General features: G+C 53.0%; 3 protein-coding genes and 1 gene segment (V, D, J or C); 3 read left to right on the top strand and 1 right to left on the bottom strand.

The window, feature by feature from the left end:
• Positions 1 to 48: 48 nt before the first annotated feature.
• Positions 49 to 876, top strand: LOC147597828 (feather beta keratin-like). Its single transcript, XM_086766470.1, has 2 exons — positions 49 to 198; positions 553 to 876. Exons 1-2 carry the CDS (start codon positions 49 to 51, stop codon positions 874 to 876), a joined length of 474 nt encoding a protein of 157 aa, XP_086622596.1.
• A 7655-nt stretch (positions 877 to 8531) lies between these two features.
• LOC147597827 (T cell receptor alpha variable 4-like) lies at positions 8532 to 9994 on the bottom strand. The segment is given in 3 exon segments: positions 8532 to 8592; positions 8708 to 9107; positions 9943 to 9994. Coding segments are annotated over 3 exon segments (513 nt in total).
• Positions 9995 to 11939: 1945 nt separating this feature from the next.
• LOC147597826 (uncharacterized) lies at positions 11940 to 16335 on the top strand. Its single transcript, XM_086766468.1, has 4 exons — positions 11940 to 12036; positions 12599 to 12720; positions 15343 to 15442; positions 15764 to 16335. The coding sequence occupies exons 1-4, from the start codon at positions 11940 to 11942 to the stop codon at positions 16117 to 16119; spliced, it is 675 nt and encodes a 224-aa protein (XP_086622594.1). The 3' UTR covers positions 16120 to 16335.
• A 5801-nt stretch (positions 16336 to 22136) lies between these two features.
• LOC147597825 (feather beta keratin-like) lies at positions 22137 to 22963 on the top strand. Its single transcript, XM_086766467.1, has 2 exons — positions 22137 to 22286; positions 22640 to 22963. The coding sequence occupies exons 1-2, from the start codon at positions 22137 to 22139 to the stop codon at positions 22961 to 22963; spliced, it is 474 nt and encodes a 157-aa protein (XP_086622593.1).
• Positions 22964 to 27825: the final 4862 nt, after the last annotated feature.

Raw genomic sequence — 27825 nt, 5'->3', positions numbered from 1 at the left:
AAGCCAGTAGTGTTGGAAACAAAAGCACAGCCCATGTCATTAGCTGAGATGCTTTGCACGCAAGATGAGCTTGTCAGAAAATTGTTACCTCTGCCAGGGGTGCCTGTGGGCCTGCGGCAAGGAAGGGCAGGTATAAAAGGCAGCCCAAGGTCCTGCTCTCTCACTCGCTTCTCTTGCCTCCTTCTCCTTCGGAATCAGGTGAGTCTGGAAGCCCCTTCTCCTCTTATTCCAAAGTGAACGCTCTCCTCAATAGACCTCTCATCTGATACTGGCTCTGTCCTGTCCTCTGCTTTGGATCTTCTTGTCATGACAGATTGACCTGGGGTGAAGGTCTGCTTAGAGAGAGGCTGGGATGTGGCTGAGGGGCCTTTGGTTTATACACTGGCAGAGAGCCTCTCTGGGCCAGGCTGCTATTCACAGGGTGATGAAGTCTGTCTCTTGGCTGAGCATCCATCTCCCCACTCAGCAGTGGCCTCAACTCCTTTGTGACAGGGTAAGCAGGCTGCTCCTCACCAACCCTTCTGCTCTGTTTCCTCCCTGATTCTCTCCCAGCTGCACCTCCATCTTCAAGACATGTCCTGCTACGACCGCTGCCTGCCATTGCGACCCTGTGGCCCAACCCCACTGGCCAACAGCTGCAATGAGCCCTGTGTCAGGCAGTGCCAGGACTCCACCGTTGTCATCGAGCCCTCTCCCGTGGTGGTGATCCTGCCCGGACCCATCCTCAGCTCCTTCCCACAGAACACCCTCGTGGGCTCCTCCACCTCCGCTGCTGTTGGCAGCATCCTCAGCCGTGATGGAGTGCCCATCAACTCTGACTGCTGTGACCTCTCTGGTTTTTCCAGACACTATGATGGCAGAAGATACCTCCCTTGAGAAAGATGCTGGAAAAGACCTAGGGAGACACCTCAAGGAACTCAGAACATGATGCTGTGCAGAGCAACCATCTCCTGAATTTTATTTTCAACCTAGCTGACCGATGTTACCTTGCTCTCCATTTTCTTTGCTTGCTTTGGTTCTCCGTGTCAGGTCGGTCCCACCAAGGCCAGCCTGGTGGGGACCATCTGGCTCCTCTCCCTGTGTGGGGCAGGCAGAGGGACATCATGCAAGACATTCAGCACGGCCAAGAACAGTAGACTATTGGCTTCCTCCACGATTCCATGCACTGCTGTCTTCCACTCAGACTGACTTTGTTTCCCCTTTTTTTCACTCATTAAAGTTCTGCTGCATTCAAGCCTGGCCTCCATATGGTCCTTCCCTCTGTGGACACTCCCCTGGCTGACAAAGGAGAAGGCTGTTGCTCTGGGGTAAAGGGGCTTAAGGGCACCAGGAGACCCTTCTCCATCCATAGAGGGACAGGAGCTTGGGACACTCTGCAGTGACTCCTCTTTTGGGCACCATCCCTTGCAGCCAAAGAAGTAATACCCGCCTGCTCTGTTCCAAGGCATCAACCAACAAAAGCATTACTTCTCTCCTTGCCAGCACGAGGACACTTCCCAGTGCTTGCCCAAACTCTAGAGCACTGCAGAAGTGGCTCTGTTGCTCAGGTGCCACTTTTACCTGCAGAGGGCTCAAGTTGCCACAAGCTAAGGACCTTCGACCTTGGGACTGGGAGCATGCAGGCTGCACTCCAGGGACTCAGGACCCAGCTACTCCTCAGACCTCCAGCTCCACGCATTTTCAGAGCTCTTCCAGGAGATTGGAACTACCTGCTCCTCTCTTCCTCCCGCAGCACTCCAGCCTGGCATTTTCTCCCAAGGCTCAGAGGAGATGTGGGCACTGAAGACCAGCCAGACACTCTGGTCCCAGATTGTCCTAGTTGCCTTGCCCAAGGCATTGGCTGTCAGGCAGAGGACTCCAGACGAGTGCAGCCTGGGCATGACAGTGCTCCGGGCAGCAGGCCACAGATGTTGCCAGCCACCACCACAGCACCATGGTCTTTGCAGGGAATAGGAGCCTTCCAGGACAGCTCAGGACCCTTGCAAAATGCCAGCCTTTCTGGGAGCCCTCAGGGCACAAGGCTTGTCCTCCTGGTGCCTGTGTGCTGCTGGGCACACCCTCCTGCCACCACTCCTGGGGCTCTGGAGACAACTCAAGTGCAAAAAGCAGAGGAGAAGACAGACTGCTCCAGCAGTGGAGCTCAGTGACCTCTAATGAGCCAGGAGAATGGACAGACAACCTGCCTCAGGCACTTTGACATTTCCTCCTGATGCCACCTGCTGATTAAGATTTGTATGGCTTTTGAAGAGAGAGTATTTATCTTGAGGCAATTTCATCAGGCCGGCTTCCTCTCTGCTGTCCCAGCCTCAGCCTGTGCAGCTGCAGGGCAACTGGCTCAGCCCAGACACACAACCCTCTGCAGCTATGTGGGCATGTCAGGGCGGCACCTCTCCCTGCGCTGGAGCTGGAACAGGTCCCAGACCTCTGCAACCACCCACCTGCAACCAGCAGGGATAGGCCAGATCTTGTAGATTTTGAAATTACTTTAATTTTTTTTTTTTTTGTGAGGAACTTCTGGAGCTGCAGCAACAGGAGTGGTCTCTAGCTTTGCCTTTGTCTCTCAAGCACACATTTTGCATGTGAATGGGTTAATTTAAAAAAAAAAACTCCCTCCTGCTTGGATCCTGACACACCTTCCTTCTTCTCTGTGATAAGAGCACAGCCCATTGAACTACTCCAGTCCAACCCACAAAAGCCCTCTTCTGCCATTAAATCCAGCAGGGATGGCTCTGAGAGAAGGGATTAAAGAAACTTTAATAGATATGGAATTCATTTATTATTGCTGTGCATGCTAATACATATGATGCTTTATGTTTTATGCTTTACTAACTAGCTATTGTAAAAACTACCTGAGGGGGTGGGAAGTCTTGCATTCCTCACAAGGACAGTTCCTGATAAGAACCGAGGGGCCTTGCTTTGTGCTTTGAACTCTTTATCTGAAGCGAGAAGTCCTGCACCTCCTCACACGGACATTCCTGATAAGAACTAGAAGCTTCCTTTAAGAACCAGCCAAAACCGACCAAATGACTCCTTGGAACTAATTTTAATACCCAATGACTCCCTGGAACTAATTTTAATACGAAGCGGGGATAGCTCATGCATACGTATAGGGGTGGTTTTTTGAAACTTCAAGTATATGTAACACTTGGTCGTATAAATTCAAAGAGAGGTGCCGCGTCAGGTGCGCACGGTTTTGGCGGGACTACCGCCCCCCCCCCCCCCCCCCCCCCCCCCCCCCCGCGCTGCCTGGCGCCGAATAAACAAGGCAAGGCAAATCTGATGCAAATCACTGTGCTTCCTGTTAGATGTGTCAGAGCATTTCCACATCTAAAACCTCACAGCAGTTTTTAACAGTGCATCCTTCCACCCATTTTGGGCTTTGTCGTGGAAACACTTGAGTGTGATTGGCCTAGTCCCCAAAGCGCAGAGCTGTGAAATACTGGCTGGGTAACAAGTCTCTCTTTATCCTCATGGGGAGGACATTAGCACTTCCAAAGGGTACTTGCTTTCCCCCTCCCTGTGATTTTCATTTCAGAGCAGATGAATCACATTCTCTAAGCTCTTCTTTCTGCACCCTGACAGTGAAGGGAGTCCATGTGACCACTTCATAAGGAGGAGGCATCAACATGGCAGGTACACTGGGATTGATTTCACCTGAGTGTAGAGCTCTACAGTGAGAGGATTCACTCCACACTGAATGCCTACTCCTCCCTTCTGGAAGCAACGGTGCTTGGGGAGGCAAGTCACCAACCTCCTGTATCCACCTGTGCGGGGCACTTGGCTCTTGGACCTCCAGCCAGGCCCAGGCACCAGTGCCCAAGGACAGGCTGATGCCAATCCTTGTCAGCTGTGCTCTCTTCCCTGTGGCCCTTAGGAAAATCCCTGGGACAGCCCACTGAGGCTGGAGAAAGAGCCTGAGCCTGCATCTATCCTCAGGGAGCCATCACTGCTTGTCATTCCTTGCTTGTGGTGAGAGAATTGTGCCTGTAGAGTGTTGAAATCTTCTGCAGCTCTGGAGAGCAACCAACAGCAGGAGGTGAAATGTCCAAGGGACTCGAGACACACTGGAGTGCAGGATACCGAGGGCTGCCATCAATTCTGCATCCACTCTGTCTGGAGACCTTTGAGATAACAAGGGGCATGCAAAACCCCAGCTGGACCTGGGGTCACTGAGATGTGGTTACCAGCAGTTGAACAGAGAAACCAGCATGGACTCAAGGACATAGGGTTTCCTCGCAGACGAGCACTGGTGATTTTGCTGAGAAGGAGAAGAGACCTGAAAAAGAGTGGGACCACACTCCATCAGTGGATGAGTGCAGGAAGGGTTTGGACAAAGATTCTTGTCCAGCACCTGGCTGATGGGTCTTTTTCACTTGCTGATTCCCAGTTGCAGAGCATGGAAGGGCTGTTCCCTTCTTGGCCTACTGTGGTCACACAGGAAAACCATAAGAGCAGTTGTGCCTCCTATCACAAGCTTCATTCTCCATCTGAGGCCATCAGAGAAGAAGAAAACAAGCTGACAGGTCACTTGCCCTGACTACTCACTCCAGTGTACCGTCACTTTTAAGCAGAGGGCATTTACAAGCCACGTTGGGCTTGTTTCTGCTGTAGCCTCCAGCGGGTCTGCCCCAGGTCAGGTTTCTTGGACTCCTTTCTTCATCAAAGACCCCAGATCTAGACACAGCTGTAAAGTCACGCTGGCATGTGCTTCAGAGCAGCACAGACTGGGGAGGCAGAGGCCCAGCCTCACCACAGCCCACAGCTGCCACTGCTGGGCAGGCTGAGCTCAGAGCTGCATGCAAGCAGTGGCAGGGAGGGAACCACCCCTCAGAGCACCGACCCACCACCTTTCTGTGCACTGCTGCATGCTGTGGGCACCAGTGTGGGCTCAGTGCACAGAAATAGGCAGCGCTGTCCTGGAGTTCAGCATCCCGCACGTGCAGAAGCACCTGGGAGGTCTCCACAGACAGTGCAGAGGAGAACCTCTCTGAATTAACCTGAGGTTTCCATTTGTCCACCTGCAGCAACATCTGAGGAGATTGGGTCTGGTGCTGCTGGTACCACAAGATGGGATAGGAAGAGCTGGTGGAGAAATTGCAGTGCAGAGTTGTGTGATGTCCCACCTGGATGGTGGTTTCTGCTGGAAAGTGGAGAACGGAGTACTTTTGGGCATGACCTGTAAAGCCAGAAAGGGCTTTCAGCGTTGCTTGCCTGTGCACCTGCCCAGGTATTGCTTGATCAGTTTGCTCACTGTCCCCATTTCCACCTCACTTTTCCCACCCTCTGAAAGGCTGAGCTGTTTGTCCCTGCACACTCCTTTCTGCGGGTTCTTGCCACTCCTCACTCCCCACATCATCCTGCTTTTCAGCCATACTCACTGGACTTTCAACCCACTGATTCCACATCTGTCTCTGAGCTAGGTTACCTGCTGGTGTCTCCTTCAGCAGCAGACCACAAGAGCTGTTCCTCTCCCACCTCTCACCATATCTTCTTGCTAGAACAGTTCCTCCATAGGACACATCGCCTCCTCTGCCCTTGCCTTGGCCTTCAATGGCCTGTCAGCTCTTCTGGCATCAAGTTACCCTTCTCTGTTTCTCCCACAAGGTTTACAACCACCCCCACAGACACTGGTGGCATTTCATACAGTCCATCCAGAGAGAAGCTCCTGCATGCTGGCATCGCTCCACTCCCTACCATCTTTCCCTCTCCCACGCGTCAGATGTATTAGTAGCATATTGAGGAATGCTCAGTTCCTGCAAATTTAGGGTGAGGTCTCATTCCTCCTCTGATGCCTATTACTTCAGACATCTCCCTGATTATTTGCCGCACCCATCTGCAGCCTCTGCATCCCCTACAGAAACACTCCCCCATCCCCCAGGGAGTCAGGACTCACATCTCCTCCCTTCCACCACCAGCTGCCCAAACTCTGGCCTCATTCTCCCCAGCCTGAAAGTCACATCTTACCAAAGTCTGCCAGTCCCAGCATTGCTGCCAGGAAAACAAGGACCATGACACGCTCTCCCTTCATGGGGTGCCCAGGAACCTGCCAGCATGAGGGACGTGATGCTTGCATCTTCACCTCTTCTGTCTCTGACACATCAAAGAGGCCTCTCAACCACAGCCCAGAGGGTGGAGCAAAGCTATCTCCCTACTGCTCCAGGCAGGCCCCTTTGGGTCTGTCCCCAAACTCTCTGATAGACCCCTCATATGTCTGCACCTCTACCAGAAGAAGGTTCTCAAGAGAGATAACAGACTCATGGTTTAAGTATTGTCTATCAGAGACATAGGCATCCCTCGTGAACTTCTGACATCAACCACCTAGCCAGCTGCATGGGCCTGCACCCAGCTCTGCAGGAGTTGGAGAAGGCAGCCCTGCACCCACCCTTGTCCCATGTCCACCCTGTCCCTGGGACTGTCGGGATGGAGATAGGACCAGGCACACACTCAAGTGTCTCACACTCTCTCCCTTCACCTCTGAACACAGAGGGGGAACCTGGAGAGAAACATCTCTTGAAAGCACATCTGCTGCAGAAACCAGCTACACATGGACAGACACACTCCTGCAAACTGGCAGGGGGAGGACGGAGGAACACAGCTCTCTGTTGGACAGGCAGTCCCTCTGTGTCCCTTCACCCACCCACATTACCCACAACCTCCAGCTGCTTGTCCCACCCTGGGCCACAGAACCACAACACCCAGGCAAGAAAAAGGGCTACTTGATTTTAATCTCTTCTGACGTCTGCTGCCTGGAGCAGGGCTCCTCTGACACTTCTCCCCCGTGGCCCTTTGCTCACTTCTTTGGCAGGGACTGCAGGAAGCAGGTTGTTTGCATAGCAGCCCCTGTTCGCAACCTGGTTCCCACAAGGTCTTCAGGGTCCTGTTGTTCAGTTGAGGTCATGGCAGAAGGACGGTGGGCTGCCATCTGCTCTCCAATGACTGCAAACCTGCCAGGAGTTCCCTTCTAATACAGCTACAGCTGCCACAGCAGTCCCCAGCCGAGGCAGAGAAGAGAGCTGAACCATTCCTCTCTGCCTCTGGAGACAGTGAAGATGGATTTTCACATCTTTGTCAGGTCCTACAGCCACATAAGCCTCACTGGGGACTGGCTGGGCCCAGGACCCCATGCTCTGAGGCCTCCTTACAGCTCTCAGGCACCTCAGACCTTCAGCCTCACATGGAAACTTAGGAGATCTCCTTGCGGCTCAATCCTGAGGTCTGAACTTGAATCCTTTAAGTCTGCTCTTATGACACTCTGTGTGGAGTACTGCATCCGGCTCTGGAGCCCCCAACAGAAGAAGAATGTGGACTTGTTGAAGTGAGTCCAGAGTAAAGCCACAAAGCTAATCAGAAGACTGCAGCAGCTCTCCTATGAGAACAGGCTGAGAGAGTTGGGGCTGTTTGGCCTGGAGAAGAGAAGGCCTTCCAGAAGAAGATCTTCTAGTGGCCTTCCAGTACCTAAAGAGGTCCTACAGGAAAGACAGGGAGAAACTCTTCAGTAGGGCCTGTTGCGATAGGACTAGGGGTAATGGTTTTAAAATGGAAGGGGGTATATTCAGAGTAGACACCACGAAAAAACTTTTTGCACTGAGGGTGGTGGAACTCTGGAACAGGTTGCCCAGAGAGGTGGTAGGTGCCCCATCCCAGGAAACATTCAAGGCCAGGTTGGACAGGGCTCTGAGCAACCTGATCTGGTTGGAGATGGCCCTGCTGTCCCTTCCATGGAGGCTGGATTAGACGACCTTTAAAGGTCCCTTCCTACCCAAACTAATCTATGATTCTCTGATTCTATAACAAGTGCCCAGCTCAAGCTTTTCTTCTGTCTCCTTGACTTCATTTCACCACCAAAGGCTCTCAAGCTGATGTTAAGGGGAATCCTGGGCAACAAGGTCTATGTGCCCAACACCAGCCGCTGTGGGATGCACCTGAAGGTCTCTGTGACAGTCAATGTCTGCTTCTCATGTTGGTGCCGAGGTAGAACTGCTGGCTTTTCGGGATGCCTTTCCAACACCAGCAGGAGCAGTCCAGAGCGGGCACTGCAGCTGGAGGATTCCGTTTGGAATTGTGTGTCTGGGCTATTTACAAAGTTACCGGCAGGAAACAACGCCTGGTTGTGTTTCCAAAGGAATGGCGTGTTTCAGCACTATATCAGAAAAAAAACAAATGATCACTGGAGTGAGCTGAGGAGGGAGGGAAGGAGAAGATCATGGAACGTCCTCATCCATAGGAGTCCAGCCACCCGAGAACACCTCCAGTTTTTCCTGAGAAGGACACTTCCAACAGCTCCAACAGAGTGACGCAGCCTGATGTTGCTTTGCTGATCCAGACCCAGTCAGCCCTCGAGCTGAGTCTTCTGCCAGCACTGCTGCATTCCTGCCCTAGAAACCCTGGGACCTTTCATCCCAGTGCTCACAAGAAAACTGTATTTGGGGAATGGGCATGGCACAAATGTGGAAATGAGAAGCCAGCAGTGTTGGAAACCAAAGCACAGTCCATATCATTAGCTGAGATGCTTTGCATGCAAGATTAGCTTGTCACTGGGCGGGGGGGATTTCTGTCCGCGTCCCGCCGGGAGGGCGGCTGCTGCCGCTGCCGCTGCCGGTGGCGGTGGCGGTGGCGGTGGCGGTGCCGTTCCCGGGCGGGGGAAGCGTCCCGGGGCCCGGGGCCGGGCGGGGCGAGGCGGCCCCGGCGGGCGGAGCGGCAGCGCCACCTGGCGGGCCCGCACGGGGCTGTCCCCCCGCCCCCGCCCCCGCCACGCACGCCCGGCCCCGCCCGGCGCGGTTCGTGCCCGGCCGCAGCCCCGGCTCCTCTCGCCGTGTCTCCCACGGCGCAGTAATACACCGCCGCGTCCCCGCGCCCCGGCCGGGACAGCCACAGGCCGCTGGACCGCCGGTCTGCCGCCACCGACAGCCGCCCCGCCGGCTCCGACACCGCTTTGGATCCGCTGAGAGCGAATGCGATGAATGCGGGGCCTCGGCCCGGGAGCTGCCGGTACCAGTGGATGTAGTCGCTGTTCAGTATGTTGGGGTGCGAGCAGTTGATGCTGATGGCGGTGCCCTCGGTGGTCTGTGCCGACGGCTCCTGCTGCACCTGGGCTCTGCCCGCAGCCACTGCCGGAAAGGAGAAGGAAAGGCCAAACATCACCAGAGATCACCCAGCTCTCGTGGCTGTTTTCCCAGATAAATGATTAGGAAGAGTGGCAAGGAGAAAGAGCAAAACCAGAAGTGATGGGAGGATGTGCCCAGGAACAAGGATGCAGTGTGATCATGGTGTGGTTGTGTGGAATGAGGGGAGAAACCTGGGGAGAATCAATGTGTGCAGAGGTAGGATGAAAGTCGGACTGATGGATGGATGTCGGAAGATAGAACGAGGAGACAGAATTGGTGTGTTCCAGTGAAGTATAGAGTTTAAATTCAGAGCATGAATAAATGATGAATGCAGAGTGCAATGAGCGCATGTAAGGAATGAGGGAGAGGCGCAGGGAAGCAAACTTGTGCCTTCAGATCTGAATGAAGCACGGGGAGAGAGAGAAGAGAGTAGGAAGCTGGTAGGGGTCTGGAGAGATGAGTAAAGAGGAATTCAGAGATGGATGAAAAGAGGAAGCACAGCCTGGGAGAGTGGGTGTTACAGTGGCAGAGGGCTGAAATCCGGGCAATAAGAACTGCAGAACGGGCAGGGAAAAGAGTGAGTGCATGAAAAAGCAGGCTCATATGCAGGAAACGTTGCCATGATAGAGATGATGGGAATGATGGGAATGAAGGGAGACTACCCAGGAGGAACTCGACAGAGCGGGAAGAAGTGGATGAGAGACGGCAGAGAGGCAGGGAGGCACGCAGATGGCCACCTGGAAGAAGGAGAGGGAAGAGTTGGCGCTCGCCCCCCCGGGAACACCCCGGGCACAGCCCCGGCCCCCGGCCCCCAGCCACCGCCGCCAGCCCCGCGCACCCAGCAGCACCGCGGCCAGCCCCGACAGCCCCCAGCCCCGCCACCGCCGCATCCCGCCGCTCCGCCGCCCGAGCCTCGCTGCGCCCCGACAGCCCCGCCTCTCTGCTCCGCCCGCCACGCCTCCGCACCGAACCGAACCTCTCCGCCGCCGCCAGCTCCGCCCCGCCGCTCAGCCCTGCGCCGGCCCAGCTCGGCCTCTCGCCCGCCCCCGCACTGCTCCCTGCCTCTGCACCGGCACAGCTTGCTCTCCTCACAAACGCACTCTCCCCTCCTCCACCAACGACTGCCCACCACCAAGAAGCCCCCACACTGCCAGCTGCAGCCTGGCACAGCAGCACGGCCCTGCCCCGGGACATCCACCACCTGCCCACAGCTGCCTCCCAGCTCAGCGGCTGGAAACAGCACCCACTCATTTCCTGCGGGTGACAGCGAGGAGACTCCAGAGCCTCCCTCCAGCTGCCTCTCTGCACTCTCAGCAAGATGCCTCCAAGTTGTGTTGTGGCCAAGGGGCTGTGAGGACAACTGTGCCCATGGGCGTGCAGGGTTCAGGGTGGGCAGGGGAGATGGGGCGTCACTGAGTCAGAACGCAAGTGAGAAAGGACCTGCAGAGGTCACCTGGATCACCATCACCCCTCTACTCAGAACAGATGCCATTAGAAAAGGTTGTTAAAAGTTCTGCTGCATTCAAGCGTGGTCTCTGTGTGGTCCTTCCCTCTGTGGACACTCCCTAAGAGCCAAAGGAGGACAGTGTTGCTCTGGGGTAAAAGGGGCTGAGGGCACAAGGAGACCCTTCTACATCCACAGAGCAATGGGAGGCTGGGACACTCTGCAGTGACTCCTCTTTTGGGCACCATCCCTTACAGCTGAGGAACTCATCTGTGGTTGCTTTGCTGCCATTGACCATCAGACCCTGCTTCGTACACAAATCCTCTCCATGAGACACAGTTTCTGTCAAGACCCTCGTCCAGTGTGTCCATGGTCTGCATCTTCCTTCTAGGCATCTCCACCCGCTGCTTTATGAGGCTCTCCTGGCCTGCAATGTGGAGATTTGCTCCATTGTGGTCCTCCATGGGTTGCTGGAGGACAAGGTGCATCACCATTGTCCTCTCCACAGTTGCAGAGGAATATCTGCTCTGGTGCCTGGAGCATCTCCTCCCCATCCTTCTTCACTGACCTTAGTGGCTCCATGGTTTTTTCTCTCACTTCTTCTCACTCTTCTCCTCTGCCTGCTGCACACCATTTTTACCCAGTTATCACACAAGGTGCTACCAGCATTGCTGATTGGCTCAGCTTTGGCCAGCAGCAGGTCCGTGCTGGAGACAGCTGTTGTTGGCTCTGTCTGACATGGGAGCAGCTTCTGGCATCTTCTCACTGAAGCCACCCCTGCAGCCCCTTCGGTACCAAAACATGCCCAGGTAAACCAAACACACCGCCTCTGCTCTCGTGTTATTCTGTGCAGAAACTGTTTTGCATATCAGAACCTTGGCTGCAAGATAAACTCAGCCAGCGCAAGGTGACAGAGGAGGCTGCAGGCAGCTCCCTCTTACTGCAGGCAATCACACCACCTGCACCTGCATGCAAAACACCAGAAGAAAAAAGGCCAGCACATCAATTAAAACTGGGGACAAATTAAAGAGAATGCAGGAACATTCACAGGGTTGACAGACTACTTTTTCAGCTGCTCTGTTAATTAATGTTTCTTCTGCACTTCTCTGCCTTTTGAAGAGAGAGTATTTACCCTAAAGTGAGTCTGGAGACAGGTTCAGGACTAAGTCACTTCTGATGTCCCAGGCTTAGGTCTGTGGCCTGAGGGGAGCCTGGCTTGTCCCAGACACACACCCTTCTGCTGCCACCTGAGTGATTCCCCGTGGCATGGCTCCCTTTGCAAGGGCAGGGGCTGGCCCCTCAGTCTGGAGGAGATCAATGAGGTCAGATGGGAACTTCTAATACTGCAGAATTTTTTTTTTTCTTTTCCTTGTGTATGCACCTATGAGGGTATGTCAAAAGCCTTGCTAAAGTCAAGGTACACCCCAGTCACTGCCCCTCCCTTTACTCACAGTGTCAATCACCTCCTCAGAGAAAGCAATGAGGCTGGTAAGGCGTGATTTGCCCTCACTAAACTCACACGTGCTGCTCAAACCCCTCGTCTTGCCTTTCATGAGTTTAGGAATGGCTGCTGAGAGTATTTGCTCCATCTTCCTTCCAGGGACTGAGTAGAGACTGTCCAGTCACCTCCTTGAACACTCTTGGATGCATCCAGTGTGATCCCATCACCTTGTGTATGTCCAAATGCTAGGAAGAGCTCCTTAATTCCTTCTTCTGCTACTGTGGGTGCTGCTTCATTCCCAGAGAGTCTGTGGGGAGGCTCAGGGGTGTGGTAGGCCAGAAGAGAAGCCATACCAATGAAGTCTGAGGAGAAATAGGCATTGAGTACATCAGCCTTTTCCATATCATTTGACACCAGGTCCCCATCCTCAATAAGCAATAAGCTCACATCTGCTTAGCCTTCCAAACACCCCCATCCCATGGTTAAACCCCATATCCATGTCCAGGCTACTCAAGGATAGATTAATATCATGGAGAAAGATTTTTTGTGGGTGAATGGGCCCAGGCTGGGCACGTGACTCTCATCAGCTGCATCTCCCCCTCACACCAGGTGCAGATCAGTCTCCCCACAACCACACTCAAGCCTTGGACACAGCATTTGCAGAAGATGACTATGCCAAGTCCAACACCTGTGTGGTGGCCTTAGGGAGTGTAGACTGCCTCTCTTTGGCTGTGAGTATTCTCAATTAGCTCTAGATTACTACAGGTTGAGACCTGTGTTTGTGTGTGCTGTTTAAGCCAGCTGCCTCTCTTTGGGTGTGCATCTTCTCAATTCAGTCTAAGAGCTTAGAGGTTGAGTCCTCTGTGTGTGTTGTGTAAGCCAGCTGCCTAGTCTCTCTGGAACATCAACAGAAGAAAAACTGTTGCTTGTAAGGCATGGTTTGCCTGATTTGTATGGGACAGGGTGTACTGAGGTTTGCAGTGCCTGTTGCTCTCTGATGATGATCAATGGAGCACAGATGAGTAGCTCAGCTGGAGACACCTGCTCTGCAGGCAAAGCAGATCAATTTTCCCCTACTCATGTCTTGCCTGAGTTGGCACTTAGGTATTTACTTAGATTTTCCTTTAACTGGAGAAGCTAGACTTGGGCCTTAACTACTGCCAGAGGCTCAGAAATGAGGTAGGTGAAGCCCTTACTTTACTCTCTCTGTACTGAAATATCCATAGTTGCCTTTAGTCGTTGCCCAGACTCAGGTCTCAAGAGTTCGTTAGTATCCAGCACCAAATACTTGGCATTCCCAGTCTCCCGGAACACGACTACGTCAGACACCTCTGGCATGGCAGCAACTGGGCACCCTTTAGACAGCTGTGTTGCAATTCTTTAATTGGCCTGTGTGAAGAGAGAACATTATCCATTAACAACAAGAGTGTGAGATCCCCCAGAGATCAAACTCCCCGTGGCACACAGAGGGAAAACAAAAAACCTCAGTGTGCCCAGTTTGAGCTTCAGGGTGTTTTCTCTTCCCTCAGTCTCATTTGCTGACACTGCAAATCAGTATTTCCTGCCTTGAAGAGTTCAGGCATGTTATTTTCTTCCTCTGAAGCAATCTTTCCTGTAGCTGAGCACCCTCAGCCTGCTGTCCACAGTCTCCTAAATGGGATTGTCACCTCATGGAAGCAGTTGCATCCACTAAAGGAAACTAATAATTCTCCATGTTTAGCTGATGGTCTAGGCCTGACCTTCAGGGTCAGATCTAATCGTCCTAATGTGTTTCTGCAGCAAAGGATTGCCTTGAGAAATTCAGCTTAGCATAGATGCTGTTTTCTCGTGCTCTGCACCAACTACTTCTTCAGGGCTGAGGGCTTTGTTTCACTAGCCCTCTGTAGCTTCTGAAGGACTAGAACAGGCGCACGCAGACTCTCACAGAAACATTCCTGTCTTTGCAGATGAACTTGGGAGCACACTGCAAATGAGTCTGATGTGGAAGAATCCATCTTTCCTGGCTTCTCAGGCACGTGGCATTCCTGGATCTCCCTTGTGGTGGTGTTTGCACTGAAGTGCTCCCTGACAGGAACAGGCAGTGTATCCATCATAGCTCTCGTGTGCATGAACAGCAACATCCATACCCCAATGCACATTTTCCTCTGTGATCCATCCTTTCTGGAGATGTGTTACACTACAGGAGTTGTTTCCAGAGCCATAGGAGTCATGCTGGAGAATAGCCAGACCACCTCCTTCAGCATCTTCAATTGCTCTTTCTTCTCTCCTGAGGCACACTGAGTGTTTTCTCCTGTCTGTCATGGCCTCTGAACACTACTTAGCAGTATACTACACCTTGAGATACAGCTCTCATTAGACCAGGTTGCTCAAGGTCAACGTTATGGGTTTGTGGGTTATGATCTCAGATCCAACGTCCCTTCCCTCCCAGAGGCAGTTGCTGGGCACTCACACTGAGATGCCAATGCTGGACATGAAGATCCTTGCGGGCTCAAGTCCAAAGCAGCCGTCAGTCCTTTGGCTTTCCTGGAGGTAAAAGAAAAGGAGGAGTCAGGAGCCAGGGGCTTAATTTCAGTGCCTCAGCCCTGCACACATCTCTAGCAGGCTGGTGCCACCACCACTCAGCTGCACTCAGGCTGATTCTGACCCTGGGTATGTGCTGCCCCGTGCTGCTCACGGACAGAGCAGTAGAGAGTGTCCCTGCCATGAGCAGCACATTCTCACTGGGTGAGTGACACCAAAGACACACACACATAGCCTCATGCACAACAGCATAGACAAATTTGTACTGCCAGGTGCATCTACATAAACCTGGCTGCTTACAAGTAGAGAAAAGACAAGAACGCACATAGGAGCACAAGAAACTGTGACGACCAATGAGGATCCCTGGGGGCTGGGCAGTTTAGGCAATTAAAAACTGGGAGGACAACATACACACCTGGGATAGGAAAAAAAGTGACAACTGGGGTGAGCTGAGGAGGGAGAGAAAGAGAAGGTCATGGAACATCCTCAGCCACAGGAGTCCACCACAGCCAGCTGAGGACAGCTCGGCTTCTTCCTCGGAAGGGCACTTTCAGCAGCCCCAACAGAGGGACCCACCCTGATGTCGCTTTGCTGCTGCAGACCCATTCAGCCCTTGAGCTGAGTCTTCTGCCAGCACTGCTGCATTCCTGCCCTAGAAACCCTGGGACCTTTCATCCCAGTGCTCACAAGAACACTGTATTTGGGGAATGGGCATGGCACAAATGTAGAAATGAGAGGGCAGCACTGCTGGAAACCAAAGCACAGTCCATATCATTAACTGAGATGCTTTGCACGCAAGATGAGCTTGTCAGAAAATTGTTACCTCTGCCAAGGGTGCCTGTGGGCCTGCGGCAAGGAAGGGCAGGTATAAAAGGCAACCCAAGGTCCTGCTCTCTCACTCGCTTCTCTTGCCTCCTTCTCCTTGGGAACCAGGTGAGTCTGAAGCCCCTTCTCCTCCTCTTAAAATGTGAACGCTCTCCTCAACAGACCTCTCATCTGATACTGGCTCTGTCCTGTGCTGGGCTTTGGATCTTCATTTCGTGACAGATTGACCAAGGGTGAAGGTCTGCTTAGAGAGAGGCTGGGATGTGGCTGAGGGGCCTTTGGTTTATACACTGGCAGAGAGCCTCTCTGGGCCAGGCTGCTATTCACAGGGTGATGAAGTCTGTCTCTTGGCTGAGCATCCATCTCCCCACTCAGCAGTGGCCTCAACTCCTTTGTGACAGGGTAAGCAGGTTGCTCCTCACCAACCCTTCTGCTCTGTTTCCTCCCCGATTCTCCGTCAGCTGCACCTCCATCCTCAAGACATGTCCTGCTACGACCGCTGCCTGCCATTGCGACCCTGTGGCCCCACCCCGCTGGCCAACAGCTGCAATGAGCCCTGTGTCAGGCGCTGCCAGGACTCCACCGTTGTCATCGAGCCCTCTCCCGTGGTGGTGACCCTGCCCGGCCCCATCCTCAGCTCCTTCCCACAGAACACCGTTGTGGGCTCCTCCACCTCCGCTGCTGTTGGCAGCATCCTCAGCTGTGAAGGAGTGCCCATCAACTCTGACTGCTGTGACCTCTCTGGCTTTTCCAGACGCTACTATGGCAGAAGATACCTCCCTTGAGAAAGATGCTGGAAAAGGCTTAGGGAAAGCAGAACATGGTGCCGTGCAGAGGATCAAACATTTGGATGTGTTTTCACTAGAACTGAATCACTTTGTATCTTTTTTTTCTGTTTACTTTCTTTGCTCCTGTTTCCCTTGACAGTGGGGTCACACCAAGGCCAGCCTGGTGGGGACCATGTGGCTCCTCTCCCTCTATGGGGCAGGCAGACGGACATCATGCAGGAGCTTTTCCTTGGTCCACGACTGCAGACACTTGCCTGGCTCTGGGGTTTCCTACCCTTCTGACCTCCGCCTGAAATTACTTTGTTTCCACTTTTTTGACTCATTAAAATTCTGCTGCATTCGAGCGTGCTCCCTGTGTGGTCCTTCCCTCTGTGGACACTCCCTAAGCTGCCAAGGGAGGACAGTGTTGCTCTGGGGTAAAAGGGGCTGAGGGCACAAGGAGACCCTTCTACATCCACAGAGCAATGGGAGGCTGGGACACTCTGCAGTGACTCCTCTTTTGGCACCATCCCTTACAGCTGAGGAACTCATCCGTTATTGCTTTGCTGCCAGCGACCATCAGACCTTGCTTTGTACACAAATTCCTGGAAAGAAAGGAGGTCTAGAGGGGACACCAGCCCCATGAGCTCTTGAGGAAGGGTGTTCCTTGCTACAACTGGACCTCCACTGGGGTGAGAGGCAGTGGGGTGTGTAGCTCTGGAAGTTCTTTTTTTGTAGAATGACAAGAATGGCAAGGCAAGGAACAGCCCTTTGAATAGCTCATAGCTGCTGCTCCACCTTCCTTGCCCTTTCATTAGCGATCCATGGAACCTGAGGAGGCCCTGGCCTCTGCTGTGTCAGTCTGCACTGGTCCCTTCACCAGAGGACCAACTCAGCCAGGCAACTGTAACCAATGAGCCTGTCAGCAGCTGTTGCACCAGGCCAGTGGTGGCACCACCCGGGTGTCCTTGCTTGTGTCTAAAAGCATAATAAGAAGTTCTCATGTGAACTCCCTTTCTGTTTGACTGCAGAAATGATGAATAGAGCTGTTTCTGTTGATGAAACTCCTCTAGCAGCTTGACTGACCACCATGGGATGATCATGCTGTGCCATGATTGGAGCTGTCTATTTTACAGCACATAGCTTAGGGCTCCTAGCAGCTGAAGGATGTGGGATCATCTCCACTGCCTTCTCTTTCTTCAGAGTCTTAGTCTCATCTAAGAAATCACATTTTAAATGATACTTTACAAAGTCTGGGTGCCTCTCCGGGCAACCTGTTCCAGTGTTTCACCACCCTCATTGTAAACGATTTCTCCTTTATATCTAGTCTGAGTCTACCTCCTTCTAGTTTAAAACCATAAACCGTTACCCCATGTCTTGTCACAGCAGGCACTGCTAAAATGTTTCTTCTTTTCTTACCTATCAGACCCCTTTAGGTGCTGGAAGGCCACTAGAAAGTCAGAGCCTTCTCTTCTCCAGGCTGAACAGCCCCAGCTCTCTCAGCCTGTCCTCACAGGAGAGGAAATGCCTTTGTAGAGAAAGGATAGGGAAGAAGAGACAGACTGAATGCCTGGCTGGCCCTGGGCACAGCTGTGGGTGCCATCACAAGACACTTGGCCTGGATGGTTTTCCTGGTGAATTGGGAAAGGGAGGAGGAATTAGCTGAATGTCCCAGCCCACCCAAAGTGTTACCTTATGTCAAGAAACACAGGGTGGAGGAAGGAAAAGGCAAGGAAAATCCGTGCTGTATTTGGTTGGTACTGCTGTGCTTGAAGTGGACACGGGGATGTTTGCAGCTGAAGCAGTGATCTGATGTGAGATGCAGGCGCAACAGCTCAAAGGATTCTGGGCAGGAACTGGCAGGGTGATGCCTTTGGGTAGGGGACACATGGGGTGGCATCCCCCCTTCTCTGGAAACAAACCTGGGAAGGGACATTCCCTCTTCAGCATGGTGACAGGGAGCAGGACAGGGGATGAGCAGAGCCCTTATGTTCTGCTTGTAACACTGTGGAGCCAGCACAATATCCAGCAGGTTATGGCTCTGCTCAATACTGGGGCAGAGGTAACCCTAGTTCATGGAAATTTGCCCCACTACCGCAAGAATAAAGTGACGAATATTAACAGAATCCAGGTGAGAGACAGGCGGAAGAATGGTCTTGAAAGTCTTTCAAACCTTGCAGCCAGGAGGGAACCCGCTATTTACAGCTTGGGGTGGGCTTCAGTGGTGCCCCACTATATACCACAGGCCATGATCCCTAAGCAGGAAAGACTTGTGATATGCAGTGAGGGAAAACACTCCTTCCATATCTGCTGAACTCGCAGTGGGAAGGATTGTGCCCCTCACATTGTGTGGGCCCCTCTCTCCAGAACTGCAGCCTCAGAGCAGGGCTGGCTGCCCCGGGGCCGTGCTGACACCTCTGCAACTAATAACACTTTGCTAGAAGTGGAGGACTTGTCCAGCAGACACATTTGCCTTTGAAGAACCTTGATGGGGTGGTGAACAAAGTGGTGAGGTCCTGGCATAGGACCGTAGGGCACTGGCTTTTGGGCACAGCCGTCCCCAGGGGGCTGTGGTTGTTCCCCACAGCATCAGCCTGCCAGAGCAGCCAGAAGCCGCTGATGCACATTTGCTGTGCTGCCCCAGGGGTCTGGGCACAGCCCCCTGCCTTCCCAGGGGACTGTGGCCCAGCACTAGGAGGAGTGTGGGCTGTCCCCGAGGGGGAGGGGCTGCAGCAATGAGGATACTCTCTAGTGCTTGTCTTACCCTTCACCCGCAGACTTGTGATGTGGAGAGGCTCAGTGTCTGGAAAGGCCATGACAGCTTGGGCTCCACTGCGGTTTGTCTCTGTCTCACAGGGAGAAAACAGCTGACTGAACCGCTGCCAAACCCTTGAGCTCCCTAAAGCTGATGAGGCTGGCCAGTGACTGGTTCATCGCCTTAACTGTACAGTCTGAAGGACTTGTCCAGAGTCATCCAGAGGGGCTGAGAGCTGGTGTTGGGAGGCCTGGTTCTCAATGGCCTGTGTGCATCACCGTGCTCACGGGCACGTTCATCCGGCTGTGCTCGTGTGTGTGCCTGCACGTGCATGCGTGTGCCTCTGGGAATACACATGCTCACGTGGGTGTGCACAAGTGTTCTGTGTGGGTGTGTTTGGGCAATTGTGTCCGTGAATCTGTCTGTGTTTTAGCACACGCATGTGCCGTCCCGCAGGAGAGCATGAATGTGTGTGACGGGTCTGCACATCAGTAATTGTGTGGACATAGCTGTGTGTAGATGCGTGCTCTTGTGTGCGTCCATCTGTGTGGAGGAGCATATCTGTGTGTATCTGCATGCAAATGAATTTGTGTAGAAGCATACACCTGTGTAAGCATGTGTGTTTGAGTATCAGTGCATACATGTTGGTGTGGGAGGTGGCTCTGCACATTGGTACGCACGTGGGCTCCCCTTAATAAGTGCACACTCAGTATGAGTCGCTCTCTGGGTGTGTGTAAACTCAGGTGTGTGGTTGTGCCCGTGTGCGTGCATTTGTGTGTGCAGCGAAGGGGAAGTTCCAATTGTAACTGCTCAGCAGGGGTAATTGGTGACCACGGAATGAGCTGCCATGCAGTTCCAGAGGGCCCAAATGCAGAAGGGGTTCAAGTGGCTGGCAGCAGGAATGCCAAAGTCAGAAGGCCTCCCCGTCAGAAGCAATCCTGGAATGTGAATGCTCAGTGGGCACCTTTGGGCAGCAGAGCTGGTGCTGGGGAATAGAACCAACGCTGCCTCAGGTTCCCCACGATACCCGTCCAGGACTGGGGCTAGTGCCAGTGTGTGTAAGGAATGGGCTCCTGAGGCATCTTTGCGTGCTCCTTGTAGAACTGCTCACGGTGGTAGGAGTCTGTCCTGGCACAGGAATGCCTCCCAAGGGATTCTGTCCGCCAGTGTCCTGAACTGGCAGAAGTCTCCTCTCTGGAAGTCCATGGTAGCGGTTTTACTGACCCTTCTCCTTACCTCTCCAACGACTGAAAACACTATCGTTTTGTGGTCACTGGGCCTAAGATGGCCTCCGACCACCACACCTCCCACCAGCCCTTCTCTGTTAGTAAACAGCAGATCGAGCGAGGCACCTCCCCTGGGAGGCTCACTCGCCAGCTGAGTCAGGAACTTATCTTCCATACACTGCAGGAACCTCCTGCAGGACTGTTTCCTCTCTGCTGTCTTGTATTTCCAGCAGATGTCTGGTAAGTTGAAGTCCCCCAAGAGAACAAAGTCTAGCCATCATGAGACTTCTGCCAGCCCTTTTCAGAATGCCTCTCCTGCCTCTTCATCCTGGTTGGGGGGTCTATAACAGACTCCCAGCAGGATATCTTCCTCCTTGGCCTTCCCCCTCATCCTTACCCATAAGCATTCAACCTTACCATCACCACCTTTGTGCTCCACACATTCAAAACACTCCCTGACATATAGAGACAAGCCACCACCTCTCCTTCCTGGCCTATCCCTTCTGAAGAGCTTGTAGCCACCTATTGCAGCACTCCAGTTATGAGAGTCATCCTATCATGTTTCTGTGATGGCAACTAAGTGTTAACTATGCTGCTGCACAATGGCTTCCAGCTCCTCGTACTTGTTGCCCATGCTGCATGCATTGGTGTAAATGCACTTGAGCTGAGCTGTCGATTTTGCTCCCAATCTAGGCACGTCAGCCCTAGGCTCATCCCTAGTGAGGCTGGTTCCCTTCCCTCTTTGAGCTTAGTTTAAAGCCCTCTCAATTAACCTCACCAGCTCATGGGCTCTGCCCATCTCAGTGTCCTCACAGCCTGGTACAGCTCCATCATGTTGCTGCATGTCATGCTGTCAGCTGAGAACTCCCTGCATCTGAAAAAAAAAAAAGAAATTACTACCTTTCACAGAGTTGTAACTCCTTTGTTGAACTCCTTCATTGACACACTCCCCAACAAAGAAGTGAAGCAAGCCCTGGGGTGGGCTTTCCAGAAAAAGTGAAGCGCCTTTTCAAAGGGCCTCAGTGGGAGCAAACAGATCCATCCCCTCCCTCCCACAACGTCTACCCTGCAGAGGTTCCTCAGCACAGTGTAAGTGCAGCAGGGCATCACAGGGAGTGAGAAGCCACCGCTTCCTCCATGAGCTCACCTCACCCACCTCACAGCCATCCCAGGCTGGGCTGAGCCTCCGTTCTAGAGCTCCCACCTCCCTCTGTTACCTCCTGGGTCAATTCAGAATGCCTCCCCGTGCTCTAAAGCCCAGTGCTTGGAAGGGGTCACAAACCCCATCCAGAAAGAGTTCTCTGACAGAACACTGCAGGAGAGGTCCTTGCAGAGGTGTGTACTCCAGTTTCCTCAGTGCTGCATTTGGTCAGCTATTCACCTGAATCCCCTAAAGAAGTCCCAGCAACTGGCTCATTGCTTTAGGAAGTGGACATGTATTTCTCTGATTAGTCTGTACACATTCTGGAGACACCTCTGTCCCATTCTCCTGGCTGCTTCACAGGATCATGTTCTGGTGCAAGACAAAATTTTTACTACCAAGTTCATCTACATTACTCAGGCTACTTACAAGTAGAGAAAAGACAAGAATGCACATAGGAACACAAGGAGCCATGGACACTGCTGAGGAACCTTAGGGGCTGGGCAGGTTGGGCAATCAAAACCTAGGAGCACAACGCATACACCTGGGCAAGGAGAAACAAGTGACCATTGAGGTGAGCTGAGGAGGGAGGGAAGGAGAAGGTCATGGAACATCCTCAGCCACACGAGTCCACCACAGCCAGCTGAGGACAGCTCGGCTTCTTCCTCAGAAGGGCACTTCCAACAGCCCCAACAGAGGGACCCACCCTGATGTCGCTTTGCTGCTGCAGACCCATTCAGCCCTTGAGCTGAGTCTTCTGCCAGCACTGCTGCATTCCTGCCCTAGAAACCCTGGGACCTTTCATCCCAGTGCTCACAAGAAAACTGTATTTGGGGAATGGGCATGGCACAAATGTAGAAATGAGAGGGCAGCACTGCTGGAAACCAAAGCACAGTCCATATCATTAACTGAGATGCTTTGCACGCAAGATGAGCTTGTCAGAAAATTGTTACCTCTGCCAAGGGTGCCTGTGGGCCTGCGGCAAGGAAGGGCAGGTATAAAAGGCAGCCCAAGGTCCTGCTCTCTCACTCGCTTCTCTTGCCTCCTTCTCCTTGGGAACCAGGTGAGTCTGAAGCCCCTTCTCCTCCTCTTAAAATGTGAACGCTCTCCTCAACAGACCTCTCATCTGATACTGGCTCTGTCCTGTGCTGGGCTTTGGATCTTCATTTCGTGACAGATTGACCAAGGGTGAAGGTCTGCTTAGAGAGAGGCTGGGATGTGGCTGAGGGGCCTTTGGTTTATACACTGGCAGAGAGCCTCTCTGGGCCAGGCTGCTATTCACAGGGTGATGAAGTCTGTCTCTTGGCTGAGCATCCATCTCCCCACTCAGCAGTGGCCTCAACTCCTTTGTGACAGGGTAAGCAGGTTGCTCCTCACCAACCCTTCTGCTCTGTTTCCTCCCCGATTCTCCGTCAGCTGCACCTCCATCCTCAAGGCATGTCCTGCTACGACCGCTGCCTGCCATTGCGACCCTGTGGCCCCACCCCGCTGGCCAACAGCTGCAATGAGCCCTGTGTCAGGCGCTGCCAGGACTCCACCGTTGTCATCGAGCCCTCTCCCGTGGTGGTGACCCTGCCCGGCCCCATCCTCAGCTCCTTCCCACAGAACACCGTTGTGGGCTCCTCCACCTCCGCTGCTGTTGGCAGCATCCTCAGCTGTGAAGGAGTGCCCATCAACTCTGACTGCTGTGACCTCTCTGGCTTTTCCAGACGCTACTATGGCAGAAGATACCTCCCTTGAGAAAGATGCTGGAAAAGGCTTAGGGAAAGCAGAACATGGTGCCGTGCAGAGGATCAAACATTTGGATGTGTTTTCACTAGAACTGAATCACTTTGTATCTTTTTTTTCTGTTTACTTTCTTTGCTCCTGTTTCCCTTGACAGTGGGGTCACACCAAGGCCAGCCTGGTGGGGACCATGTGGCTCCTCTCCCTCTATGGGGCAGGCAGACGGACATCATGCAGGAGCTTTTCCTTGGTCCACGACTGCAGACACTTGCCTGGCTCTGGGGTTTCCTACCCTTCTGACCTCCGCCTGAAATTACTTTGTTTCCACTTTTTTGACTCATTAAAATTCTGCTGCATTCGAGCGTGCTCCCTGTGTGGTCCTTCCCTCTGTGGACACTCCCTAAGCTGCCAAGGGAGGACAGTGTTGCTCTGGGGTAAAAGGGGCTGAGGGCACAAGGAGACCCTTCTACATCCACAGAGCAATGGGAGGCTGGGACACTCTGCAGTGACTCCTCTTTTGGCACCATCCCTTACAGCTGAGGAACTCATCCGTTATTGCTTTGCTGCCAGCGACCATCAGACCTTGCTTTGTACACAAATTCCTGGAAAGAAAGGAGGTCTAGAGGGGACACCAGCCCCATGAGCTCTTGAGGAAGGGTGTTCCTTGCTACAACTGGACCTCCACTGGGGTGAGAGGCAGTGGGGTGTGTAGCTCTGGAAGTTCTTTTTTTGTAGAATGACAAGAATGGCAAGGCAAGGAACAGCCCTTTGAATAGCTCATAGCTGCTGCTCCACCTTCCTTGCCCTTTCATTGGTGATCCATGGAACCTGAGGAGGCCCTGGCCTCTGCTGTGTCAGTCTGCACTGGTCCCTTCACCAGAGGACCAACTCAGCCAGGCAACTGTAACCAATGAGCCTGTCAGCAGCTGTTGCACCAGGCCAGTGGTGGCACCACCCGGGTGTCCTTGCTTGTGTCTAAAAGCATAATAAGAAGTTCTCATGTGAACTCCCTTTCTGTTTGACTGCAGAAATGATGAATAGAGCTGTTTCTGTTGATGAAACTCCTCTAGCAGCTTGACTGACCACCATGGGATGATCATGCTGTGCCATGATTGGAGCTGTCTATTTTACAGCACATAGCTTAGGGCTCCTAGCAGCTGAAGGATGTGGGATCATCTCCACTGCCTTCTCTTTCTTCAGAGTCTTAGTCTCATCTAAGAAATCACATTTTAAATGATACTTTACAAAGTCTGGGTGCCTCTCCGGGCAACCTGTTCCAGTGTTTCACCACCCTCATTGTAAACGATTTCTCCTTTATATCTAGTCTGAGTCTACCTCCTTCTAGTTTAAAACCATAAACCGTTACCCCATGTCTTGTCACAGCAGGCACTGCTAAAATGTTTCTTCTTTTCTTACCTATCAGACCCCTTTAGGTGCTGGAAGGCCACTAGAAAGTCAGAGCCTTCTCTTCTCCAGGCTGAACAGCCCCAGCTCTCTCAGCCTGTCCTCACAGGAGAGGAAATGCCTTTGTAGAGAAAGGATAGGGAAGAAGAGACAGACTGAATGCCTGGCTGGCCCTGGGCACAGCTGTGGGTGCCATCACAAGACACTTGGCCTGGATGGTTTTCCTGGTGAATTGGGAAAGGGAGGAGGAATTAGCTGAATGTCCCAGCCCACCCAAAGTGTTACCTTATGTCAAGAAACACAGGGTGGAGGAAGGAAAAGGCAAGGAAAATCCGTGCTGTATTTGGTTGGTACTGCTGTGCTTGAAGTGGACACGGGGATGTTTGCAGCTGAAGCAGTGATCTGATGTGAGATGCAGGCGCAACAGCTCAAAGGATTCTGGGCAGGAACTGGCAGGGTGATGCCTTTGGGTAGGGGACACATGGGGTGGCATCCCCCCTTCTCTGGAAACAAACCTGGGAAGGGACATTCCCTCTTCAGCATGGTGACAGGGAGCAGGACAGGGGATGAACAGAGCCCTTATGTTCTGCTTGTAACACTGTGGAGCCAGCACAATATGCAGCAGGTTATGGCTCTGCTCAATACTGGGGCAGAGGTAACCCTAGTTCATGGAAATTTGCCCCACTACCGCAAGAATAAAGTGACGAATATTAACAGAATCCAGGTGAGAGACAGGCGGAAGAATGGTCTTGAAAGTCTTTCAAACCTTGCAGCCAGGAGGGAACCCGCTATTTACAGCTTGGGGTGGGCTTCAGTGGTGCCCCACTATATACCACAGGCCATGATCCCTAAGCAGGAAAGACTTGTGATATGCAGTGAGGGAAAACACTCCTTCCATATCTGCTGAACTCGCAGTGGGAAGGATTGTGCCCCTCACATTGTGTGGGCCCCTCTCTCCAGAACTGCAGCCTCAGAGCAGGGCTGGCTGCCCCGGGGCCGTGCTGACACCTCTGCAACTAATAACACTTTGCTAGAAGTGGAGGACTTGTCCAGCAGACACATTTGCCTTTGAAGAACCTTGATGGGGTGGTGAACAAAGTGGTGAGGTCCTGGCATAGGACCGTAGGGCACTGGCTTTTGGGCACAGCCGTCCCCAGGGGGCTGTGGTTGCTCCCCACAGCATCAGCCTGCCAGAGCAGCCAGAAGCCGCTGATGCACATTTGCTGTGCTGCCCCAGGGGTCTGGGCACAGCCCCCTGCCTTCCCAGGGGACTGTGGCCCAGCACTAGGAGGAGTGTGGGCTGTCCCCGAGGGGGAGGGGCTGCAGCAATGAGGATACTCTCTAGTGCTTGTCTTACCCTTCACCCGCAGACTTGTGATGTGGAGAGGCTCAGTGTCTGGAAAGGCCATGACAGCTTGGGCTCCACTGCGGTTTGTCTCTGTCTCACAGGGAGAAAACAGCTGACTGAACCGCTGCCAAACCCTTGAGCTCCCTAAAGCTGATGAGGCTGGCCAGTGACTGGTTCATCGCCTTAACTGTACAGTCTGAAGGACTTGTCCAGAGTCATCCAGAGGGGCTGAGAGCTGGTGTTGGGAGGCCTGGTTCTCAATGGCCTGTGTGCATCACCGTGCTCACGGGCACGTTCATCCGGCTGTGCTCGTGTGTGTGCCTGCACGTGCATGCGTGTGCCTCTGGGAATACACATGCTCACGTGGGTGTGCACAAGTGTTCTGTGTGGGTGTGTTTGGGCAATTGTGTCCGTGAATCTGTCTGTGTTTTAGCACACGCATGTGCCGTCCCGCAGGAGAGCATGAATGTGTGTGACGGGTCTGCACATCAGTAATTGTGTGGACATAGCTGTGTGTAGATGCGTGCTCTTGTGTGCGTCCATCTGTGTGGAGGAGCATATCTGTGTGTATCTGCATGCAAATGAATTTGTGTAGAAGCATACACCTGTGTAAGCATGTGTGTTTGAGTATCAGTGCATACATGTTGGTGTGGGAGGTGGCTCTGCACATTGGTACGCACATGGGCTCCCCTTAATAAGTGCACACTCAGTATGAGTCGCTCTCTGGGTGTGTGTAAACTCAGGTGTGTGGTTGTGCCCGTGTGCGTGCATTTGTGTGTGCAGCGAAGGGGAAGTTCCAATTGTAACTGCTCAGCAGGGGTAATTGGTGACCACGGAATGAGCTGCCATGCAGTTTCGGAGGGCCCAAATGCAGAAGGGGTTCAAGTGGCTGGCAGCAGGAATGCCAAAGTCAGAAGGCCTCCCCGTCAGAAGCAATCCTGGAATGTGAATGCTCAGTGGGCACCTTTGGGCAGCAGACCTGGTGCTGGGGAATAGAACCAACGCTGCCTCAGGTTCCCCACGATACCCGTCCAGGACTGGGGCTAGTGCCAGTGTGTGTAAGGAATGGGCTCCTGAGGCATCTTTGCGTGCTCCTTGTAGAACTGCTCACGGTGGTAGGAGTCTGTCCTGGCACAGGAATGCCTCCCAAGGGATTCTGTCCGCCAGTGTCCTGAACTGGCAGAAGTCTCCTCTCTGGAAGTCCATGGTAGCGGTTTTACTGACCCTTCTCCTTACCTCTCCAACGACTGAAAACACTATCGTTTTGTGGTCACTGGGCCTAAGATGGCCTCCGACCACCACACCTCCCACCAGCCCTTCTCTGTTAGTAAACAGCAGATCGAGCGAGGCACCTCCCCTGGGAGGCTCACTCGCCAGCTGAGTCAGGAACTTATCTTCCATACACTGCAGGAACCTCCTGCAGGACTGTTTCCTCTCTGCTGTCTTGTATTTCCAGCAGATGTCTGGTAAGTTGAAGTCCCCCAAGAGAACAAAGTCTAGCCATCATGAGACTTCTGCCAGCCCTTTTCAGAATGCCTCTCCTGCCTCTTCATCCTGGTTGGGGGGTCTATAACAGACTCCCAGCAGGATATCTTCCTCCTTGGCCTTCCCCCTCATCCTTACCCATAAGCATTCAACCTTACCATCACCACCTTTGTGCTCCACACATTCAAAACACTCCCTGACATATAGAGACAAGCCACCACCTCTCCTTCCTGGCCTATCCCTTCTGAAGAGCTTGTAGCCACCTATTGCAGCACTCCAGTTATGAGAGTCATCCTATCATGTTTCTGTGATGGCAACTAAGTGTTAACTATGCTGCTGCACAATGGCTTCCAGCTCCTCGTACTTGTTGCCCATGCTGCATGCATTGGTGTAAATGCACTTGAGCTGAGCTGTCGATTTTGCTCCCAATCTAGGCACGTCAGCCCTAGGCTCATCCCTAGTGAGGCTGGTTCCCTTCCCTCTTTGAGCTTAGTTTAAAGCCCTCTCAATTAACCTCACCAGCTCATGGGCTCTGCCCATCTCAGTGTCCTCACAGCCTGGTACAGCTCCATCATGTTGCTGCATGTCATGCTGTCAGCTGAGAACTCCCTGCATCTGAAAAAAAAAAAAGAAATTACTA

This window comes from Chlamydotis macqueenii, chromosome 25, assembly GCF_036417535.1.
Source record: "Chlamydotis macqueenii isolate bChlMac1 chromosome 25, bChlMac1.mat, whole genome shotgun sequence".
Classification (NCBI taxonomy): Eukaryota; Metazoa; Chordata; class Aves; order Otidiformes; family Otididae; genus Chlamydotis; species Chlamydotis macqueenii.
Note: the sequence above shows the minus strand (reverse complement) of the source record. Positions and strands in the feature narration are given on the sequence as shown.